The 19,055-nt window shown below is 47.8% G+C and overlaps 1 protein-coding gene across 2 annotated transcripts; it reads right to left on the reverse strand.

Annotated features, from left to right (window-relative positions):
• Positions 1-131: 131 nt before the first annotated feature.
• LOC130384175 (Wilms tumor protein 1-interacting protein-like) lies at positions 132-18,811 on the reverse strand. Of its 2 annotated transcripts, XM_056592263.1 has the most exons (9): positions 18,414-18,811; positions 16,655-18,293; positions 9,410-9,511; positions 5,226-5,293; positions 4,083-4,145; positions 2,989-3,119; positions 2,023-2,074; positions 1,364-1,432; positions 133-796 (listed from the first exon to the last, which is right to left on the reverse strand). In XM_056592263.1, exons 2-9 carry the CDS (start codon positions 17,991-17,993, stop codon positions 659-661), a joined length of 1,962 nt encoding a protein of 653 aa, XP_056448238.1. In that variant the 5' UTR covers positions 17,994-18,293; positions 18,414-18,811; the 3' UTR covers positions 133-658. The 2 variants fall into 2 exon arrangements, with proteins under 2 accessions (XP_056448239.1, XP_056448238.1); XM_056592264.1 differs by having other exon boundaries at positions 132-796; positions 16,655-18,807.
• Between the last annotated feature and the right edge of the window lie 244 nt (positions 18,812-19,055).

The following is a 19,055-nucleotide window of genomic DNA, read 5'->3' on the forward strand; positions in this document are numbered from 1 at the left end:
CCCTCAAAAGGTCTAATAATTTAATACTTGGTTTCTTCTACTTTGTTACTTCCATTTTTTTTTTTCCAGCCCCATCAGGACTTAACTTAGATATACAATTCCTTCAATGTGACACTGACATTATTGCACTCAAATCATTTTTGTAAATAATTTATTGGATTATTGAAAATAACTTCACTTCAAGAGTAAATCAGATAAATATAGGTTATTTGAGTCAATGCATGGTTATACAGAAAAAAAACGTTGGAAATAGTTATTTGTCGGGCAAGCTATATTATTCTACTGGGTACAGTATATTTATATAGTCTGTGTCCTTATAGCCCTAGTTGAAATATAAAGACTACTTCGAAATAACAATTTCAAAACATATCAGCAATTTCCATGGAACTTACTTCATAATTATGCTAATTATAAAATATTTAGCGATGTGGGCCCAATTTAAATTAGTGCCCAAACCACATAATGGTTCAGATGAATAATATTCAGGACAACTAGACCTAAACCAGGATCACACTGCGATGATTGCCTACTTACAGAGACACACAAAAGACACAAAATCAATCTCATAGAAATGTATTGAATGTCCACTTTTTTTTGCTTCTTCTATTTCTTTGGCAGTTCCTTCATATGTCCACCAGGGGGCTCCCTTAACCCAAAACTAGAGCTGGTAGGAGGCGGCGATGGGCGACGAGCTGCCCGGCTCGATGTGCTTCAGGTGGCAGGAGTGACACAGCAGGTGGCCGTTAAGGGGGTAGCAGCGATGGCCTTCTTCATCGTTCAGCTCCATCTTACAGTCCTGCAACATGAATACAATAACCAAACGTGAGCTAACCACCTCACCGTTGAATTGTTCATACCGTTACTTTGGGAGCAAATCACTGCCATTAATGTTTTGAATTTTAAAAAATCAAAATTTTGTGTTTCTATCTAAATGTTAAGTTAATTTAATTCATGGCTTTAAATTGAAACACTTTGAAATCAAGGTCATCTGAATTTATTCTAATTCATATTTCCAATGTGTGGTCACTTTCCGTCTGCCCATCTACCCCTCGGGCCCCTAACCCTGGGGCCCCCACTCAGGGTCCCCACCCCCAAGAAAGGGCCCTGGGGCCCTATGATGATGATGATGATGATGATGATGATGATGATGTTGATGTTGATGTGCAGCCCGCAGCAGTCTATGATTATCACCCACCACTGTAATCAGGCCTTTAAGAAACTCTTTGTTGTGTTCCGTCTAAACAGCAGTGGGGACTTCAGGAGAACCATAGCATTGAGCCCTAATGAGTGTTTTCAAACAAGCCAACGTTCCCTGTTTTTATTCCTGGTATGGGGGTGATGGGAATACCCCAGTTCCACCTACCTCACAGTGATAGCACTCCACATGGTAGTCCCGGTCCATGGACACCACTCGGACGGTTTCATCGGACCCCTGGGGGGGGACGGGCACAAAAAAAAGGATCAAGTCAATATCGCCGATCAACTTCCTGCCAGGTTCACATCGATTTTCACGAGAGTTTCATCGCAGTTTCTCATCGGTTGGAACGGAAAGCGTTTCTATGAGTCTAAAAAATCAGCGTATCCTTCAGAAGCTTCTGGTGGTGGCGGCTGTTTTTTTGTCTAATTCAAACCTCGGAACAACAACGCAAAGTTTGAGTGATGAGTTCTAGTGGGTGATTGACATACTGCAACAAGACAAAATTGTCCCACCTCCTACCAGCAGATTGAACACAAACAGGACCACAAGTACGGCTTTCTATTCCGAGTGCGGAAGTATGGCAAGCTTTCAAGAAGCTTTTCCAAGAAGAGATAAAAGTAAGGAGATTTTATTTTAAAAGCTTTGTTCCAGATTGAAGGTAGCCCTTGCAGTCATGTGTTCTATGCTGTTGGCTGTAGGCTAATTTACCGTATATTCCCTAGTGTTGACTTCAGGTTTGGGTATTACCACCTGTAAGAGTGGATAGAAGCCTTTGCTTTAGTACTTTTTGTTTTCATCAAGTTATCAACCGGTGAGAGACTCACCTCTGTGGGAAGGATGGGTTGGCTACAGGATGCACATTTTGGGGCCAAGACTCTGGTAGGAGACATGAAGATAATAAAAAAAGGAGTTAGGACAATGATTGATTGCTCAGAATTATTGATTGAGTCATACCCATTTGATTGTAGTTTGTATCCATTGATGAATTCAATGAATCGAAAACATAGAAGCCGATGCCAGTTTGTAGATTTGTAACACGTGAAATCTACTAACTGTAGATTTCAAACTGAGGATTTGATAATCCTCAAAAGACAGAATTCCAGAGAGCAGAACGGGCAATAGATCAAGTATTTTGATCATACCTAATTAAGTCTCTACTGAGCTACTTGTGGTAATAAAGTGGCAACAGACTTCCCTGTCTATTTATTCCAAATGGTTAAATGTGGAGTACAGCTGCTGCCATGCCTGTACACAAAAACATCAACAACAACAACAGATTGCATATGGAGAGGGATGACGACTGACACATTATGTCGATTGAGAGTTATGTAGAGTGTTATAAGAGTGATGAAGAGCGTATTATGTAGAGTGTAGTATTGAGAGTGATGTAGAGTGTTTTACGTAGAGTGTAGTATTGAGAGTGATGTAGGGCGCTGAAGTGTAGTATGTAGAGTGTCGGACCAGGTATGGGTGTTTGGCATCTGGTTCAAGGATGCCTACAGGTAGAATGCATACATTGGAAACACCTATTCCCTATGCACAAGGAATTATGTTTTGCTGGGTGTTTGTCTTTTACTTTATCTGTACTTTTCATGTAAAATGTGTCACATCCAATGTTCTTTTTAAAGGAGGAGTTGATCAAACAGGTGGTAGTCCGAGAGGAGGAGTTTATCAAACCAGTGGGAGACTTAAAGGAGGGGTTTATCAAACCGGTGGTATTCTTTAAAGGAGGTGTTTATCAAGTTAGTTATCAAACCAGTGATGGTCTTCAAAGGAGAAGTTAATCAAACCGGTGGTAGTCTTTGACGCAGTAGATCCGGCTCCCGGCGTCCACCGTGAAGGGGACCCCGTCCAGACTCTCGTTGCAGATGGCACAGCGGAAGCAGCCGGGGTGGTAGGACTTCCCCAAGGCCTGCAGGATCTAAGTGAAAACGCAACAGAACATCAGATCCCCAAAGCGAGTAGGAAACACACACTAGTCTTCTCGGGACCAAAATGACAGACCCGAATCCGGATGGACCCAGGAAATGTGTTCAGGGATCCGATTGGATTCGAGAATTAAATCTGATGATCCGCTTCGTTTTTGTCTGAGATATGTCAGACCCTACCCATTGCATATCCAAGACGGGTAGGGTATTTTATGGGACCAACAAACCAAGAAATGATTATGGTACTAGAAATTCCGTTCTGCTGCTAAAAACGGCTATGACGTCAGATACAACATGTGGTAGCCTAATAAAAAGTTGATAGAAATAACAGTCCTAAGTAAAGACCTAAAGTGACTAGGCTATGGTTTAGCTTTAAAAATGCGACGGGCATTTTCTTATACGAGTGGAACTGTAAAAGTCCACCAGTAACCGTACAGTTCATCAGTCCTTTCGGTGCACCTTTCTTCCACTCTGACTCAACTCGCTGGCGCTGCTCACTGTTTTCGCCCTTATTTCATGCTCTAGTAAATCTGATCGTAATGGTAAACCTAATCATCAAGCAAATTAGACGGCTCTTGTCGGGTCCACTGGGAACTACACACGATAAACAAACTTAAGTATTTGTGTGAATTTAAGTGTTTATAAGTGAGTGTTTTATCAATCTATATTTAACTGTATCCCACAAAGATGTGAATCAAAGGATAGATGGACAGACATTCGGACAGAATTCAGGGCACTCTTTCTGCTAAAGCCTTATTCCAGATGTTCAACAGGAAGCCATGTGCAGTCACAGCTGCTCAGTGTTCCTGAAGGGAATGTCACACACACACACACACACACACACACACACACACACACACACACACACACACACACACACACACACACACACACACACACACACACACACACACACACACACACACACACACACACACACACACACAAGAATTTACCATATCCATGATCAAATGTCCACACGCGTTGCATTTGTCAGCAGACTGCTGGAAACCTGAGAACTGAGACAGACAAAGCACAAACATTCATGTACCGATATTGTCATTGTAAAGACCTGTACACTAGAAAAAAAATGCCTCAACAGCAATCCCATAGGGTGTTCCTCACTGCATTGAACCCGCCCCGTATTCGATAAATGGTTGTGATTGGCCCGACCCAGGCCAGGTCTGCTGGAAATCGTTCTGAACCGGAGGGGGGGGGGCAGTGACATCTGAGCAAATAAAACATGAGCTCGCAGATTCGTCTGGTTCCCAGGAAACACTAGTCCCTAGCTCAGACATAACCCAGCTTGGGGAACTGCAAACAATCTGAAATTGACCAGAAGGGTTAAAACTTTTCAGACATTGCCATTATTTTTTTTATCCTTCTTCCTTAGTTCCCATAATGATGCAGCCAAATTACTATGGGCTTCACATAGCTAGAAGTCCCTCAAAATAACCTTTTTTTTTAAATTGTCATCAGCATCTCGCAAACCAACAGCCTTGTGGACACCCTACTGGTTCAAACGGTGTGAAACCAGCCCCAGCTGTCCTCTTATGAAGCAGGGCTAAAGCGGTACCCTCTGGCTCCAGACAGCTTCACAATCTCACCCATGGGAGTCAGCCGATACGGTCTGCCCCGGGATCACGTTGTCCTGCACCTCCTACTTAAACTCTGGTCACCGAGACGTCACACTTTTTATTTCATTGAGAAGTCTCTGCCATACACTCGGCCCTCAACGAAGAAGAGCTTGAAAGTAGAGTAGAGGTACAAAAAAATAAAAGTAGAGGTGGTATCTGCAAGGCCATCGATTTAATCGTCACATGATGCCCTGATCAGCCCAATCAAGAACTAAACCATAATCATGCTAGTTAAACGACCACAATCATGAAACTAAAATGGAATATAGCAGATATGACTAAACACAGATTGAGGCCATAGTTGTCCCTTGTCGATCCATCCTGAGGGGTAGACAATATACTGTATAAGACCGCTGCGTGGAGAGCGTGCACTGGATGAAGGCACCAGAAGATGAAGCAACATCTACGAGGTCGGCCTCAACTCCAGATCAGCGGTGTGGGAGGGTGTTGGAAGCCACTCACCAGGAAGTCCTCCTCACAGAACACCTTCCCCCCTACGAAGTAGAAGGCCTTCCCGCGCAGCCTGCGACCTGAGGAGGCACGGCAAACAAACGACACGTCAACACAACATGCAACCACGCACTTTGTCTGTCAGAGGAGGCTAATAAACCACCTACCGCACGACGTCATTGTAGATGGTTTAACACGTTTTTTTAACACGTCTAAAAACAATTTGCTCTATCAAATCTATTTTGGCGAGACCCTTGTGGAAAAGTAATTGGCCTGTGCATACTCTCCGTCTCGGCGGAGGAATAAACACTTCAGATGTAATCCCTTCCGTCCCGAGTAGAAAGCACCAGACGCACAAATCAACACGGCAGTCCCTGCCTCACCGCACACATCCAGAGCACGGCTGGCTCTGCACATCTGGATGTGGTGGAGCCAGGAACACCAGCCTGGTCGGATCCCGTTACCGGACATCGCTATTCATTAAAGCCTGTCTGATCACATGGCCAGGCGCTGGCTGAGGCTCAGTGGAGAGATGCTGCTGCCATTTTGCTTCTTTTGTGGCCGCAGGAACCTTTCCTTTCCGGGGGCTAGAATGGGTGATGTATGTATGCTTTGTGTAAACATCAACTTTTGGACACACACACACACACACACACACACACACACACACACACACACACACACACACACACACACACACACACACACACACACACACACACACACACACACACACACACACACACACACACACACACACACACACACACACACACACCTCTGTCCATGGCCCACAGGAAGAGGGAACATTCCACACATTTTCTGAGGGGGGGGGGTTTAACCACGGTACATTGAATCCACCTTTATCTCTATAATGACTCCAGAGTCTGCGCACGCACACACGCACACACACACACACACACACACACACACACACACACACAGTATTCTGAATGTTTTCAATTATATTTAATACTTAATCCAATGACATGATTCAAAATTGCTTTACACAACGAATCACGGGTAATTTGTTATTCTCATGGATAAAAAAAACGACACGAAAGCCATAAAGTTTCAATTCATGCGGCGGTAGGGGTCAACAACAGCTGAACACTATGGGCGTCGAAACCTCTTGAACCTCTTGAAGCCACCAGCTCATGTTTCAGCCATTAAAGTATCGTCACATGACGTTCCCCCGGACGTTCCCTCTCTTTCAGAGGACAATATGGCCACCACGTGTGAAGAATGACCTCTGGAGGCGACAGAGGATTGGATGAAGGCTTGGTGTCAAACTGGCCTGGTGGATGATGACTGTGGAGGCAGAGGTCCCGGGGGGGGGGGGGGGGGGGGGGGGGGGGGGGGGGGGGGAAAGAGAGAGAGAGAGAGAGAGAGAGAGAGAGAGAGAGAGCTTCCTCTTCCTCACATTCCAGTTTCTTTTTCAAAGTGACTCAAAGTAAGGGTGGGGAGTCGTTAGGGGAGATAGGGGCTTGATTAAAGTCAGACGCCAGAGCTGCAGGAATGGCAGCTATTCCTCCTTTGTCAAAGCCTGACGGGCTATTTCTGGAAATTGAAGACATTCAAGAAAATCCTTTACATGCGTCTCTGTATTTTCATGAGAAAGATCATTTTGTGCAATAGCCCCAGGTAAAGGACCACTTATAATAGACGTATACTTTGGAATCTCGTTTTCTTTAACTGTTCTATACAAGTCTAGTGTGTACCGTTAACATGAGAAGATAACAAAGTGAAGCATTACTAATTATTTGGGGCTATTGGAGTCGAGGTCTCATATCTGTGGATGTTGGCTAAAGGGCCTCTTATGTGGTACTATTGGAGGTGTAGGTCTCATATCTGTTAATGGGGGCTGATGAGTCTTGTTGTGGTACTATTGGAGGTGTAGGTCATATCTGTTAATGGGGGCTGAAGAGACTTTAACCACGGCACGGCATGTGCCTATAGTCCCTCGATGGGAGACAACCTCAACGGCGGGACCACAATAAACGTGTGCGGTCGCTCCTCCTTTTGAAGGGACTGAAAAATCCAAAAAGGTTAGAGCTCTGTCCGTCTAATAGGCATGGATTGACCTTTCAAAAAATAAAATAAAATAAAACAATTGCCACGAGGCAAAACTTTGGACGCAAAACTTGGGACGACTAGACTCTGGCTTTAGAGTAGTATAACGGGACCTGTTGTCATAAGCGACGATGACAGGGATTGTTATTGTGGTACCATCGCAGGTGTAGGTCTCATATCGGTTAACGGTGTAACGGGACCTGTTGGCATTAGAGACGATTCCAAGGCAGTGTGCACCGATTCACAAGAATCTTCTACAGCGCTATCGGAGGTCTAGGTGAATGTCTCTACCAAACCGGTTCCCCCCCACCTCCAACAGGGGGCGGGGATTGGGGACAACGGAGGGTCTGTCTCTACCGACCTGGTCAACACCCCCAGCCATGACTGCCTGTTTGTGAATCCCTGGTGGAAGCAACTACGGTGTAGTTCCTCAGACGGCCTACAGGTGGCTCCTGGTGGTTGGGGCGGTTGGCAAATTTACATTTATTCTTCGTTCGGCCGTGGCTAGTTCAACTCCATGTTATTCATTATCCCGATTGACAGTTTTAACGGTCATGCTTGTACCAAGTCTGCGTTCTCTACTGGCTGCTGAGGTCAACGATAAATCCCCCCCCCCCCCCCCCCCCCTTGACGGCTGAACTCCGCTTTTTACATGGAGTGACCTCCAGCTAGGGAGGGCGGGAGGAGCGCTTGTGGTTGCCGTGACGAGGGCAGTGTTGGCCGAGCGCACAGCTCTAATGTTGTTCACCGGCGTGTTGCGCAACACACCAGCGAGAAGGTGGCATCGGGCTGGTGGGTATTTAAAGCACCGGTGAGACATTCAGCTAACAACGCAGAAACGCCGCCGGGTGTGTGAGTGAGTGAGCGGGTCTGTGTGGTCGACGGAGGTGTGAGTGGGTGCCGGCAAACATGCATCTTTATTTGTAGATGCGATTTTGCGTTTATGTGTGCGCCTCTGTGTGCGTCTGTTTGTAAGCGAAATTGTGTGTGTGTGTGTGTGTGTGTGTGTATGCGCGGCCGTTTGTGTATTTGTGCGACTGTGTGTATGCGTGTGCATGTGTGTGACTGTGTGCGAGTGTCTATTTGTGTGCACGCGGCGCACCTATGTATGCGTGTGTGTGTGTGTGAATACCTCGTCTGTCTGGCCCCTGGCTCCGTGGGGGGCAGCTGACATAACAACCCCCCCTGTGTGCTCCTGGAGCCTCATATCTGGGGGCCCGACATTCCACCCCAAGATGGGCTCCTCTTGGGGTTCAGCCAGCGTGCCCTTGCCGCCCCGACACCCCCCCCCCCGTCCAGTGGAAGATATGAGAGCTATGCACTTCTGTACACGGCCCGTCGCGTCAGACACACCAGCTCATTATAATCTCCCCCCCTCTTTATTTAAACTGCCCTTGATGCAAGTATGGCACACACACACACACACACACACACACACACACACACACACACACACACACACAACGTCGAGGCCACTGCTGCAGACGAGCTCCGGGTCCGCGATCTGATAAGGGGCCGAGTTCATTTAGGATAACGAGCTTTAATGGACGTCGTTGCGGAGCTCCTAACGAGCACAGGAGGCAAGTGAGGATTTAGTTGATGAAAAAAAAAAATCTGCCAACAAAATATTAAAAAGGTCAACGAGAAAAAAGAAAAAAAGAAAAAGTGAACTGGGATTTTGATAGAGGATTAGAATCGCGGGGAAGTCACGGTTATGAATGAGCCCAGGGACCCCGACTGACCCTCCGCTGTGCTCCCTGAACACACGCCGTCCCTCCCTCTCTCCCTCTACCCGGCGTCCATGTTATGTGGGGTGCCGCAGGAGTGACTGACACACCCAGAGACCAAACACCACACCTCTGCTCCACGAGCCGGAGCGTGCGCGTGCGTGCGTGTGTGTGTGTTGAGCTCAGGGCGCTGAACGCCTGAAGAGATGGATCTCGGTTCAGGTGAAAGAGACGGCCTTCAACTAAAGCCACCCAGCTTGGGGGGCGCTTGGCGGAAGAGAAGGAGGCCAGAGGAGTGGGGTGGGGTTAACTGCGAGGGCTCTGTCAACAGAGGAACACACTCTATAGACAGAGTGTGTGTGTGTGCGCGTGTGCGTGTGTGTGTGTGCGTCTTACTGCAGGCGCTGCAGCAGAAGCAGCGGTCGTGGTAGAGGTTTCCCATGGCCTGGCAGGCCTGGTTGGCTCCGTGCACAGCCTGGTTACACTTCACACACACCCCTGGAACACAACAAACACACACAAAAAACGTTTTGTCACAAGGCACAACGTTCCCCTCGCTAATACAGCACAAACCACTAAACTGGTAATACACAAAGACGTAGAAAAAAGATGTATGGAAACCATTTTTAAATCTCAAAAGCAAACGCGTGAAACACACATAGGAACATGCATGGTCACATTGAGTTCTTACTAAGAAAAGCATATTGCATGGTCAACCAAAACATAGAACACCGTATGTTCCCATTCAGCGCTGAAACAGAAGTTTATTGTGGATTACAGAATAGCAATGTGTGAAAACTGTGCGACCTCAGTCATCTTATTCTTATATTTTCTAACTTTTTCATCATCCTTCTATAAATACTAAAGCACTCTGGGATGCTGAGTCACAGTTTGGCTTCCCCAGGAGGCTCTATGGTCAGTGGAGCAGGGAGGGAGGCGCACAGAGCACTGAGACCAGGACATCAAATAGAATTAAAACAATGAAAAAGTCTGCAGAAAATATCCTTTCAAAGCCAGGAAGCTGGATAGCACTCTGCTTCACTCATCAGAGAGCACTGTTTGACTTGGCGCACACACACACACACACACACAAACACACACACAGGCCATCGGTCAATAGCATCAGGGTTAAGCCTCCATACCTGGCCAAACAACACACACACACACACACACACACACACACACACACACACACACACACACACACACACACACACACACACACACACACACACACACACACACACACACACACAACACACACACACACACACACAATGAAAGAGGAAGAAAAGACGGATGGAAAGCAGCAGGCACACCGAGCCACATGACTCAGTCATCTAGATTCCAGATGTCTTTTCCACCTCCTTTTTATTTCTGTCTTAAACTTTCGGTCCTTTTACCAGGTGATTACAGGTGTCATCAAATAATGAAATACATCTTAAATTAGATTGCCTGTAATGCTGTTATTATGGGACAATAAAAGATTACAGGATTTACCTGTGTGCTGTGCATACTACGACACAGCTACATGCATGTGTGTTGGTCTTTGTGCACGGCTGTGTGTGTGTGTGTGTGTGTGTGTGTGTGTGTGTGTGTGTGTGTGTGTGTGTGTGTGTGTGTGTGTGTGTGTGTGTGTGGTGTGTGTGTGTGTGTGTGTGTGTGTGTATATATGTGCGTATACCGAGCCCTACTTGAACAACCCCCTAGGGCAGGAGAGTCGAACAGAGGTCCGCTCTTCAGCCTCCCAGTAAAGACAGCCCGGGCCCACCGGCTGACAAAGAGGCCTCTGTTGGAGCCGGTCTCCCCACGGCTGGCCCCATCACGCGCCCTCCTCCTCCTCCTCCTCCACAAACAGTCACACATTAAGACCCACCACTACATGATCCGCTCCTCATGTCTGACCGAGTTATAGAACGGCATTCACACACACACACACACACACACACACACACACACACACACACACACACACACACACACACACACACACACACACACACACACACACACCACACACACACACACACACACACACACACACACACCGGACGGACTTAAGGAAGGATCGATGCGAGTCCAATAATAGGCAAGTTCAACATAACTAATGCAATTGTTGCGCAAAAGTCGTTCATGTTCAAAAAGGAACATCTGATTGTTTTCATTTTGCAATGGGTGGATATAAAATACCCCAGAATGCATTTCCCTTGGAATCTAATGTGAACCATATTAAAACAAAAAGGAATGAACCTTTATCCTTTTTATATTAGATAAAAAGATACTTTAAATTGCACCTTCCTCTGGAGGATAAATACCCCATACCTTTACCTTATTTTTCCCCATCTTTGGTAGACTAGCATCTGGGCTGATGACGTTGTGACTGGGCAGCTAACCGAACAACTAATAACTGAACGTATAATTGGGAGTGGGTTGCTCAAGCAGCAACTGGGCATCCAAAGAAGCAACAGGACTGTTAATAATGTTCTGTTCTACAAATGTTCTGCTAAACCTAACGCAGGCAACCGCCGGCCCAATGCTCCAGAACACTGATTATTTACAGAACTGCTCGCTGCAACACTTTATGGGACAGGGGAGCAGAAAGGGAGGGGGGGGGGGGGGGGGGTAGGTTGGGTCTGGGCCGAGTTCGTGAAGGGGGAATCAAAACCCCACCCCAGCATGCCACTTCACCTGCGGTCAAAACCCCCCCCCCCCCCCCCCCCCCTATATCCACAACCAAGTCGGATCACAGACTGAAAGCTTAACCCTGCTTATACTGCTGCTACACTCCTGGGGAAGTACTGACCCTTCTTATTGCACCCATAGTGCAGCCAGTTTTATGTCAACCACATGCATGACAAAAAAAGATAAAGTTTCAGACGAAGCACATGTTTGGGATTTTTTTTTAAATCATCGACCGTCCGATGTGTCGGCTTATTGGCAACTGTTTATTCTGTAGCCGAGGAGTTGAAGTACGCACGCACGCACGCACACACACACACACACACACACACACACACACACACACACACACACACACACACACACACACACACACCACACACACACACACACACACACACACACACACCACACACACACACACACACACACACACACACACACACACACACACACACACACATCCTGGGAAGAGTATGGATAAGGCCTCCAACACACAGCCAGATGGACTCCACTGACCTCCTATACGAAGACAAAACTTTACTGCAACCAGCGAGCATGTGAACTAGAAAATCTGCGAAAATCTGGCGAGATTATGATATCCCCCCTCACATTTCTCATAAATCAGCCTCCGCCATAAATACTTCATCCACTTGGTCTCCAGTTACAACGGACAAAGACCCCCCCCCACCCCCCCACCCATACTCTCCTCCAGACGTTTGTCTAGTCATCCATTCAACACCTCTCTGATCATATTACCCCCCCCCCCCTCCCCTCCTCTATTTTCATCAGCCAACGACCCGGTCGCCGGTTTCCTCAAATTCCTCGCTCCCCCTTTTCCAGACATTCCTCAGTGTTCCCCCCGTGCTGTCATTTTGGCACCGACTGCACTCATTCTCCCAGGAGTCCCAGTTGCAATGTGTTTGGGATGCTGACGGATCCCAGCTCCAGCTCACAGCAGAGCCGACAGATCCTGGCAGGACCTTAAGACCCTGATAGAACCTTATAAGCCCAGCATCAAGTAAGAGGTTGAGAATGCTTTTATAACTCTTAAAAAATTGTGTAAGCTGCCCCATGCCACCAGCGAAAAGATATTCCAAAAAAAGGTTGACAATAAAGAGACCATTGTATTATATCTGTATTGTTTTAAGTATAACGTGTACCGCTTGGTCTTGGCATTCAAATAAAAAGGTGGCACTCTTTTCTTTGGATCTAAATACTCGGGCATAAATATAAGGAGCAGATATAAGCAATTATAATCAGCATGCAGTGCAATTGCGCCTCTTTTCCCACGTTGTAATTATGATGTCCGTGTTTAGAAGACGCATGACTCAAACGATGATGAGCCACGTTGTCTCTCTCTCTCGGGAACTTCCAAAGACTAGTGAGCGGCAGGGATATTATACGTTATTCCTCCATCTGCGAGGGACTCCCTGGAAGAGAGCCCTGCTTATTTTCTCTCCGCCTCTCTGGCACAGAGGTGGGCGGTAATGGAATCGAAGTTCTGTTATATTTTAATAAAGGAACGTGTTGTTAAATGGAAGTTGTTTCTTTTAAAGTCGCAGGCGAAAGTTCTGCTCCTTAAACCGGGGTCGACTTAGCCTTCGATAATAGTTGTGACGAGTGTCCATTCCTGCTGTTGTGTTGCGTTGTACAGCGCAGGAGCGTTAGCGGTTTAATAAAAGGGTTTGTATTTTAGTGCTACTGGCCACTGTCGCTTTCCCATAAACCTGCCAGCATGTAAGTGTGGATAGGCGGGCTTCAGACAGCTTGTGACACACCGTACCCCTCTTAAAAGTCAATGAAGGACTCGGGGGGGGGTGGGGGGTGTCTGGAATTACAACTGTGACATTCCAACAGGAAATTCCTTCCCGAGGACACAGGGGACGCAGTTATGGGCTGCCCGGCGAGCAAGCAAGACCCCTTCCCCGCCCTCAACTCATCCAAACCAGGGCCTCCGGTAACTCAACTCGTGTTGACATCAATAAAGAAAATCAACAACCCCCTAAGCGCGCTGATCAAAGTCCCAGAAACCCCGGCACTGCCGAGGTCTCCGACGACTAATCCAGAACATATGCACCTACTCTGGGAACCAGAGTAGGCCTTATCAAGTGACGCGTGGTCGTTTGAGGACAACGGTGACCTTAAATCATAGACTCCTGTGGCCTGTTCCCTGTGTTACCTGTAGTCCCTTGTGGCCGGGTGACATGCGGAAGAGAAGCCGACAGACACACGAAGAGTGAGAACATAGCCCTCAATATAAATAGAATACTCTCTCTCTCTCCCTCTCTTATCCAATTTGGGCTTGGACTGCGCTCTCTCCGTCAAAAACAGGACAGGGGGACGATGTTCATCAAGTCGGACACAATCTGCTGGCCGGACGAAGTGACAACACAAATAGAAAATAAAAAAGAGCCCAAGAGATTAGAATTTCAAAAGGGGGAAGGGCAAGGTCACTTCAACCTAACTCAGGAGAAACTAAATGAAAAGGCGTGTCGAACCAATGGTTGTGTTAGCGTGTGTCTGTCGGCCTGGGTGTGCCTTTCTCCATTTCTCCTGGAAATGGAGAAATGCGCAGGCACAGGTCTGTCTTCGTGGTGATGATGAGGTCATTTGGAAAGGACTGAACAGCAGCCAAACCTCCCAGACCCAGGATCGAAGAACGCAACAGGAATGTCCTCCAAGGATGAAGAGAATGACATCTGTGGAGGGAATAAGAAGTCCAGAGCCCACGGGATACATCTGTGCGCAGGTGTCTGCGCAAAAGAATGCTTCTCCAGGAAGTTTGAAATATTTGTATGCCGAGGGTCTCTGAGATTTTCCAGCAGTGCGTAGCACAACACTATGCGGTTTCCACTTATAGTAACTAGTTATCCTGAGATTGCGTGCGAGCTTAGAGTCCACACTGGGATCACTCTCATAATTGACCAAACATGGTTCTGCGGACGCTCACATTATCCTTGATTTTTCAATGAACTGATTGCTTATTCAGAATCACAAATGTTTCCTGAAGTTATCATATAAAAGGGAACGTTAAGAATAAAATAGTGGTGAAAGGTTGATGGTGGCGATAGCATTTGCACACAGGTCGCCGATCGCAAATGCATTTTAATGTTGGCCTGTTTGACTGCAGTCTACCGGAAACTAATACAGTGCTGAGTCAGGCTTATACTGCATCACAAACTCCAGGCACCTCCGTCATTCTCATTGACTGTCAAAGAGCCTTACTCATCCTACTTTCAATTCATGGTGTAACCCTATCACACTGACTTCAAACACCGCGTACGCACAGTGTCTAGGGTTCGTAGACACCTACTATGGCCTCACACCAAACACTAACTATTTCAGAATTTAGATTGTACATTTAAAATCGTATACCATACAACCTCAAATCTAAGTGAATAAGGTTTTTACCTTACTTCAAAATTCTTTGTTTCATCCAATCATGTTGCTGAAGGCGGGCTCTATAAGTACCTCATTGGCTATTAGAAGCGAACACAACCTCTGAAACTAAACTGTAAAAAAAGAAATGTCTGTAAAGGTTTGATATCAACACTGTGTAGACTGGCAGCTTGTAGTTATCCAATTATTAAAATCCCCCACTTCTGAACGCCTCATCCAGCGCCGCAATTAGTTAACGTCGGTAGAATATCTTCGTAGCAGAAGATGACAGAAGCGGTAACTCTGACACTTATAGGTTTCTGGATTGCATCCCAGCCAGGCTCTGTGATGTCTCTCCCCGGAAGTTAGTATGCTACGGCATAGTAGGCAGTGGCGGACTCAGACTGTTTGAAGGGCAGAAAAAATAAAAAGGGGCACATTCTGCACAACATGGGGCCCAACCAGCCTGCAAAAAGCTATGATGCATCATGTATGGCACTTTCCGTCGTATTCGCCACTCTAGAGGGCACTTTTTTTCAACCATGGGGGCACTGTAAGGGCATTAAGAGGGCACTCATTGAGGCACGTTATCGAATTATCTTGTTCTAGGGCTCATCATCATAATTTATTGTATGAAGGGGCACCAGAGGGCACCCAATAATTGTATTCACATGTAAAGGGCAGCCAATAAGGCACTTTCTCTCATATTCACCACTCGAGGGGCCCCCCCCCTCCCCTCTGAGTCCGCCAATGATAGTAGGGGGATCCCAGATTACCTCCTCACTAACACAGACACTCAGACTGTATCTCACACTTGGAAGAATCTTGTGAAAAAATAAAGGATACAGACACACGTTTAAGGGGCATTATTTAAAGCAGGACATAACAAAGAAAGTCCCTCTTTTGAAATTATGTAAAATGAATTTGCATCATATTGGATGGGGGGGGGGGGGGGGGGGGGACAGAGGAGTGTGAGCGAGAACTTGATAATGTGTATGCAAGTTTCTGTTACTGCCAAATATTTTAAACTCTAAACGGGTCATGAGCCTGGATCTACTTCAACAAAGAGCGCGCAGAGCACCTGCCTGCCGCATTGCAATGTAAGGTTTTATGGAATGCATGCACACGAAGCTCAGGGATCCGCTATCAAGTACGACCATCAAGGACACAGACAGACGCACACACAAACAATGACAACTGGGGCCCGCGCTGCAACAGTCCACCCAATCTGAGAGCTTTGTGTGGGGGAGTGCGACAGGAATGTCAGAACAAAAGACACTGTATGGAAATACCGTTCAAAACCGCAGTATACAGAGTTTAAAAAGGCTTTTACGCGTGCTAAACGTTATCACTTTGTATCCTGCACGGCAACAGCCTCCTGAGAGGTTGGGAAGGAAGTCGTTTCTGGATGTGGGGAGAGAGTAGGAGAGAGAGAGAGAGAGAGAGAGAGAGAGAGAGAGAGAGAGAGAGAGAGAGAGAGAGAGAGAGAGAGAGAGAGAGAGAGAGAGAGAGAGAGAGAGAGAGAGAGAGAGAGAGAGAGAGAGAGAGAGAGAGAGAGAGAGAGAGAGTTAAAGTTCTTACCAAAGTAGTCCGTCTTTGGCTTGGCCTCCGTCTCCTTCTCCAGGTGTTGTGTGGCGACGTCTGCCTTGGCTTCAGCGGCAGAAGGCCCCGTGTCGGGCGCCAGGGCAGCAACCGCCTGGCCGGGCAGAACCACCGCAGCAGCAGCAGCAGCAGCAGCAGCAGCAGCAGCCTCTTCCACGGGGGGACCGCGGCCTTGGGCCTCGGCGAGGGCCACCTGTCCCAGGGGGGACCCTCGGGAGAGGGGGGACCCTCGGGGCTCCCCCTCCCCGTGGTGTTTGGGGGCCAGTCCTGGGGTCGGGGTCACGTGGGCTTTGAGCTGTGGGGATCCAGACCGGGGTCCCAGCAGGGTGCCCACGGCCATCCCAGCAGCCAGGCCGTGGTTCTGAGCGGGGGGCCCGTTGTGATAGGAGTTCCCCTGGCTTGCGGAGGTCCGGAGGGTGGACGGGGGTGAAGGGTAGTAGGCTGTGGTGGGTGGTGTTACAGGCAGGGGCTGGGCGGAGGGCTGCTGAAGCTGGAAGCTAGCTCCGCCCGTGAAGGCACAGAGTGGCAGGCCAGGGATGAGGTCCGGTTTGCCCGAGCTGGGAGGTTCTCCGAGCCGTAAGGTGGAGTTGGGACTATGCCTCTCTGGAGGGGCTGGGGCCTTTGGAGCTCCCGGGATGCCGGGATAGAGGTGGCTGTGAGGGGAGTGGGACGGAGACTTGTGTTTGGGTTGCTGGGGATACGCACTGCTCTCAGAGATTGAACCAGGAGGGGATGGGAATGACTGGCTCCCACTTAAACTTCCCCAAGCACCCGATGGGCTGACTGGGTGTCCAAGTGTGGGCGTGCTGTTGGGCGCGTTTCCTGAATTGGAAGGAGCTGGGGTGTGGTGTTGGTAATGGGGCTCAAAACGCTCCTTATTATCGTAATTGTTTCCGTAGCCATGTGCCCTGCCCTGTGAAACTTCTGGCTGGAGGACTGGATGCGGTTTCTGCCCGTCATGTTGCGCGTACTGATTCCCGCCTACGGGCGCTACCGGGCCGGAGAGCATGGGGGGTTTGGCCGCGGCTTCGGACGCCTGTCGGGAGCTATTGATGGGCGGCCTGTCTTTGGTGTAGTACGCGCTACCGGGACCCCCGTTCATTCGTATCGCCAGGGTGTTTTTTGCCTGCTCCTCTTGTTGCTTCTGCATGTGGATCTTTGTCATTTTCGAGGCAAACACTTTCCTGGTTTCTTCGAAGTCGGGATTGTTCCCCGCATCTCTCCTCGTCCGGAACAACCCGTCTCTAGACGCTTCATACATGTTCAGATCCTCTATAAACTTACTTGCCTCCAAACCCAAATCCTCGTATTTATCCATTTTGAAAAGTTGTTCGCCGTTGGCGTTTTGACAAAGTAGCAGAATGAACAAAAGCCTGGTAGGATGAGGATCACAGACTAGAGACTGGTACCAGCATCAGAAAGTTACACCGCGTCTCGTCTTGAGGTCCCGAAGCGGAGCAGTGTCCATGGGGCACTGAATGTACCAAGGCTCTTTGGTCAAAAGTTGATATTCCTCTTCTGAGCCGAATTCGACTTTTCGTCGCATTAGTGAGTAACCAACACGTTCTTCGTTACTCAGTTTAAGTGGTTCCAAACTGTGATGCGGTGCGCTGTCTGGCTATAACGAAAAGATCCAACGACCCCTTTTAAAACTTAAATCATGGCGCTGGGCGCGGAACCCCTTCATTGAGAACTTTCCCCTTGGGCAACTTTATCACAAAAACAGTTGGTTACTTACAATGTCGCGCTTATACATCCGTGCGAAGAAGGCTGCTCCTGCTGCCAACACGTCTTACTGGACACAGTGGCGTTGGTAAGACTCAGTCAGGAGTGGATAGACCCCGGCGTGGCCAGTGGACCGTGGGACCTGGGCGCAGTTAGCTTTTAAAGGCGCAGAGCGCATATCTAAACTACCGTAATGACACAGCTACCACGACTCAAATCTACTCTACCGTAATGGACCCATATACCTAAGCGCATATCTTCGCTACCGTAATGACAAATCTTCCTCAGCTCATATCTACTCTACCGTAATGACACGTCTTCCTCAGCTCATATCTACTCTACCGTAATGACACGTCTTCCTCAGCTCATATCTACTCTACCGTAATGACAAATCTTCCTCAGCTCATATCTACTCTACCGTAATTACACGTCTTCCTCAGCTCATATCTTGTCTACCGTAATGACAGATCTACCTAAGCCCACACCTACTTTACCCTGATGACACGTCTGCCTCAGCTCATATCTAGTCTGTGCTGTCTCTCTGAGCTGTCTCAGCTCATATTTACTTATGCTATCCATCAGACTGGGGGAGTATTTGATGTATTAGGGGGCCATTGGTACAATAGCCAGATAGGGAATTGAACCAGCACATCGG

This window comes from Gadus chalcogrammus, chromosome 6, assembly GCF_026213295.1.
Source record: "Gadus chalcogrammus isolate NIFS_2021 chromosome 6, NIFS_Gcha_1.0, whole genome shotgun sequence".
NCBI lineage: Eukaryota > Metazoa > Chordata > Actinopteri > Gadiformes > Gadidae > Gadus > Gadus chalcogrammus.

What these genes read in the sequence shown, in the direction of transcription:
- LOC130384175 (XM_056592264.1), bottom strand. Translation starts at nt 17,993, where the DNA reads ATGGATAAATACGAGGATTTGGGTTTGGAGGCAAGTAAGTTTATAGAG. An exon ending in TCTGTGAGGAGGACTTCCTG is followed by an intron (nt 4,146 to 5,225) that starts GTGAGTGGCTTC and finishes TGTCTGTCTCAG; the next exon opens with TTCTCAGGTTTCCAGCAGTC. An exon ending in TGCGTCAAAGACTACCACCG is followed by an intron (nt 2,075 to 2,988) that starts GTTTGATTAACT and finishes GTCTCCTACCAG; the next exon opens with AGTCTTGGCCCCAAAATGTG.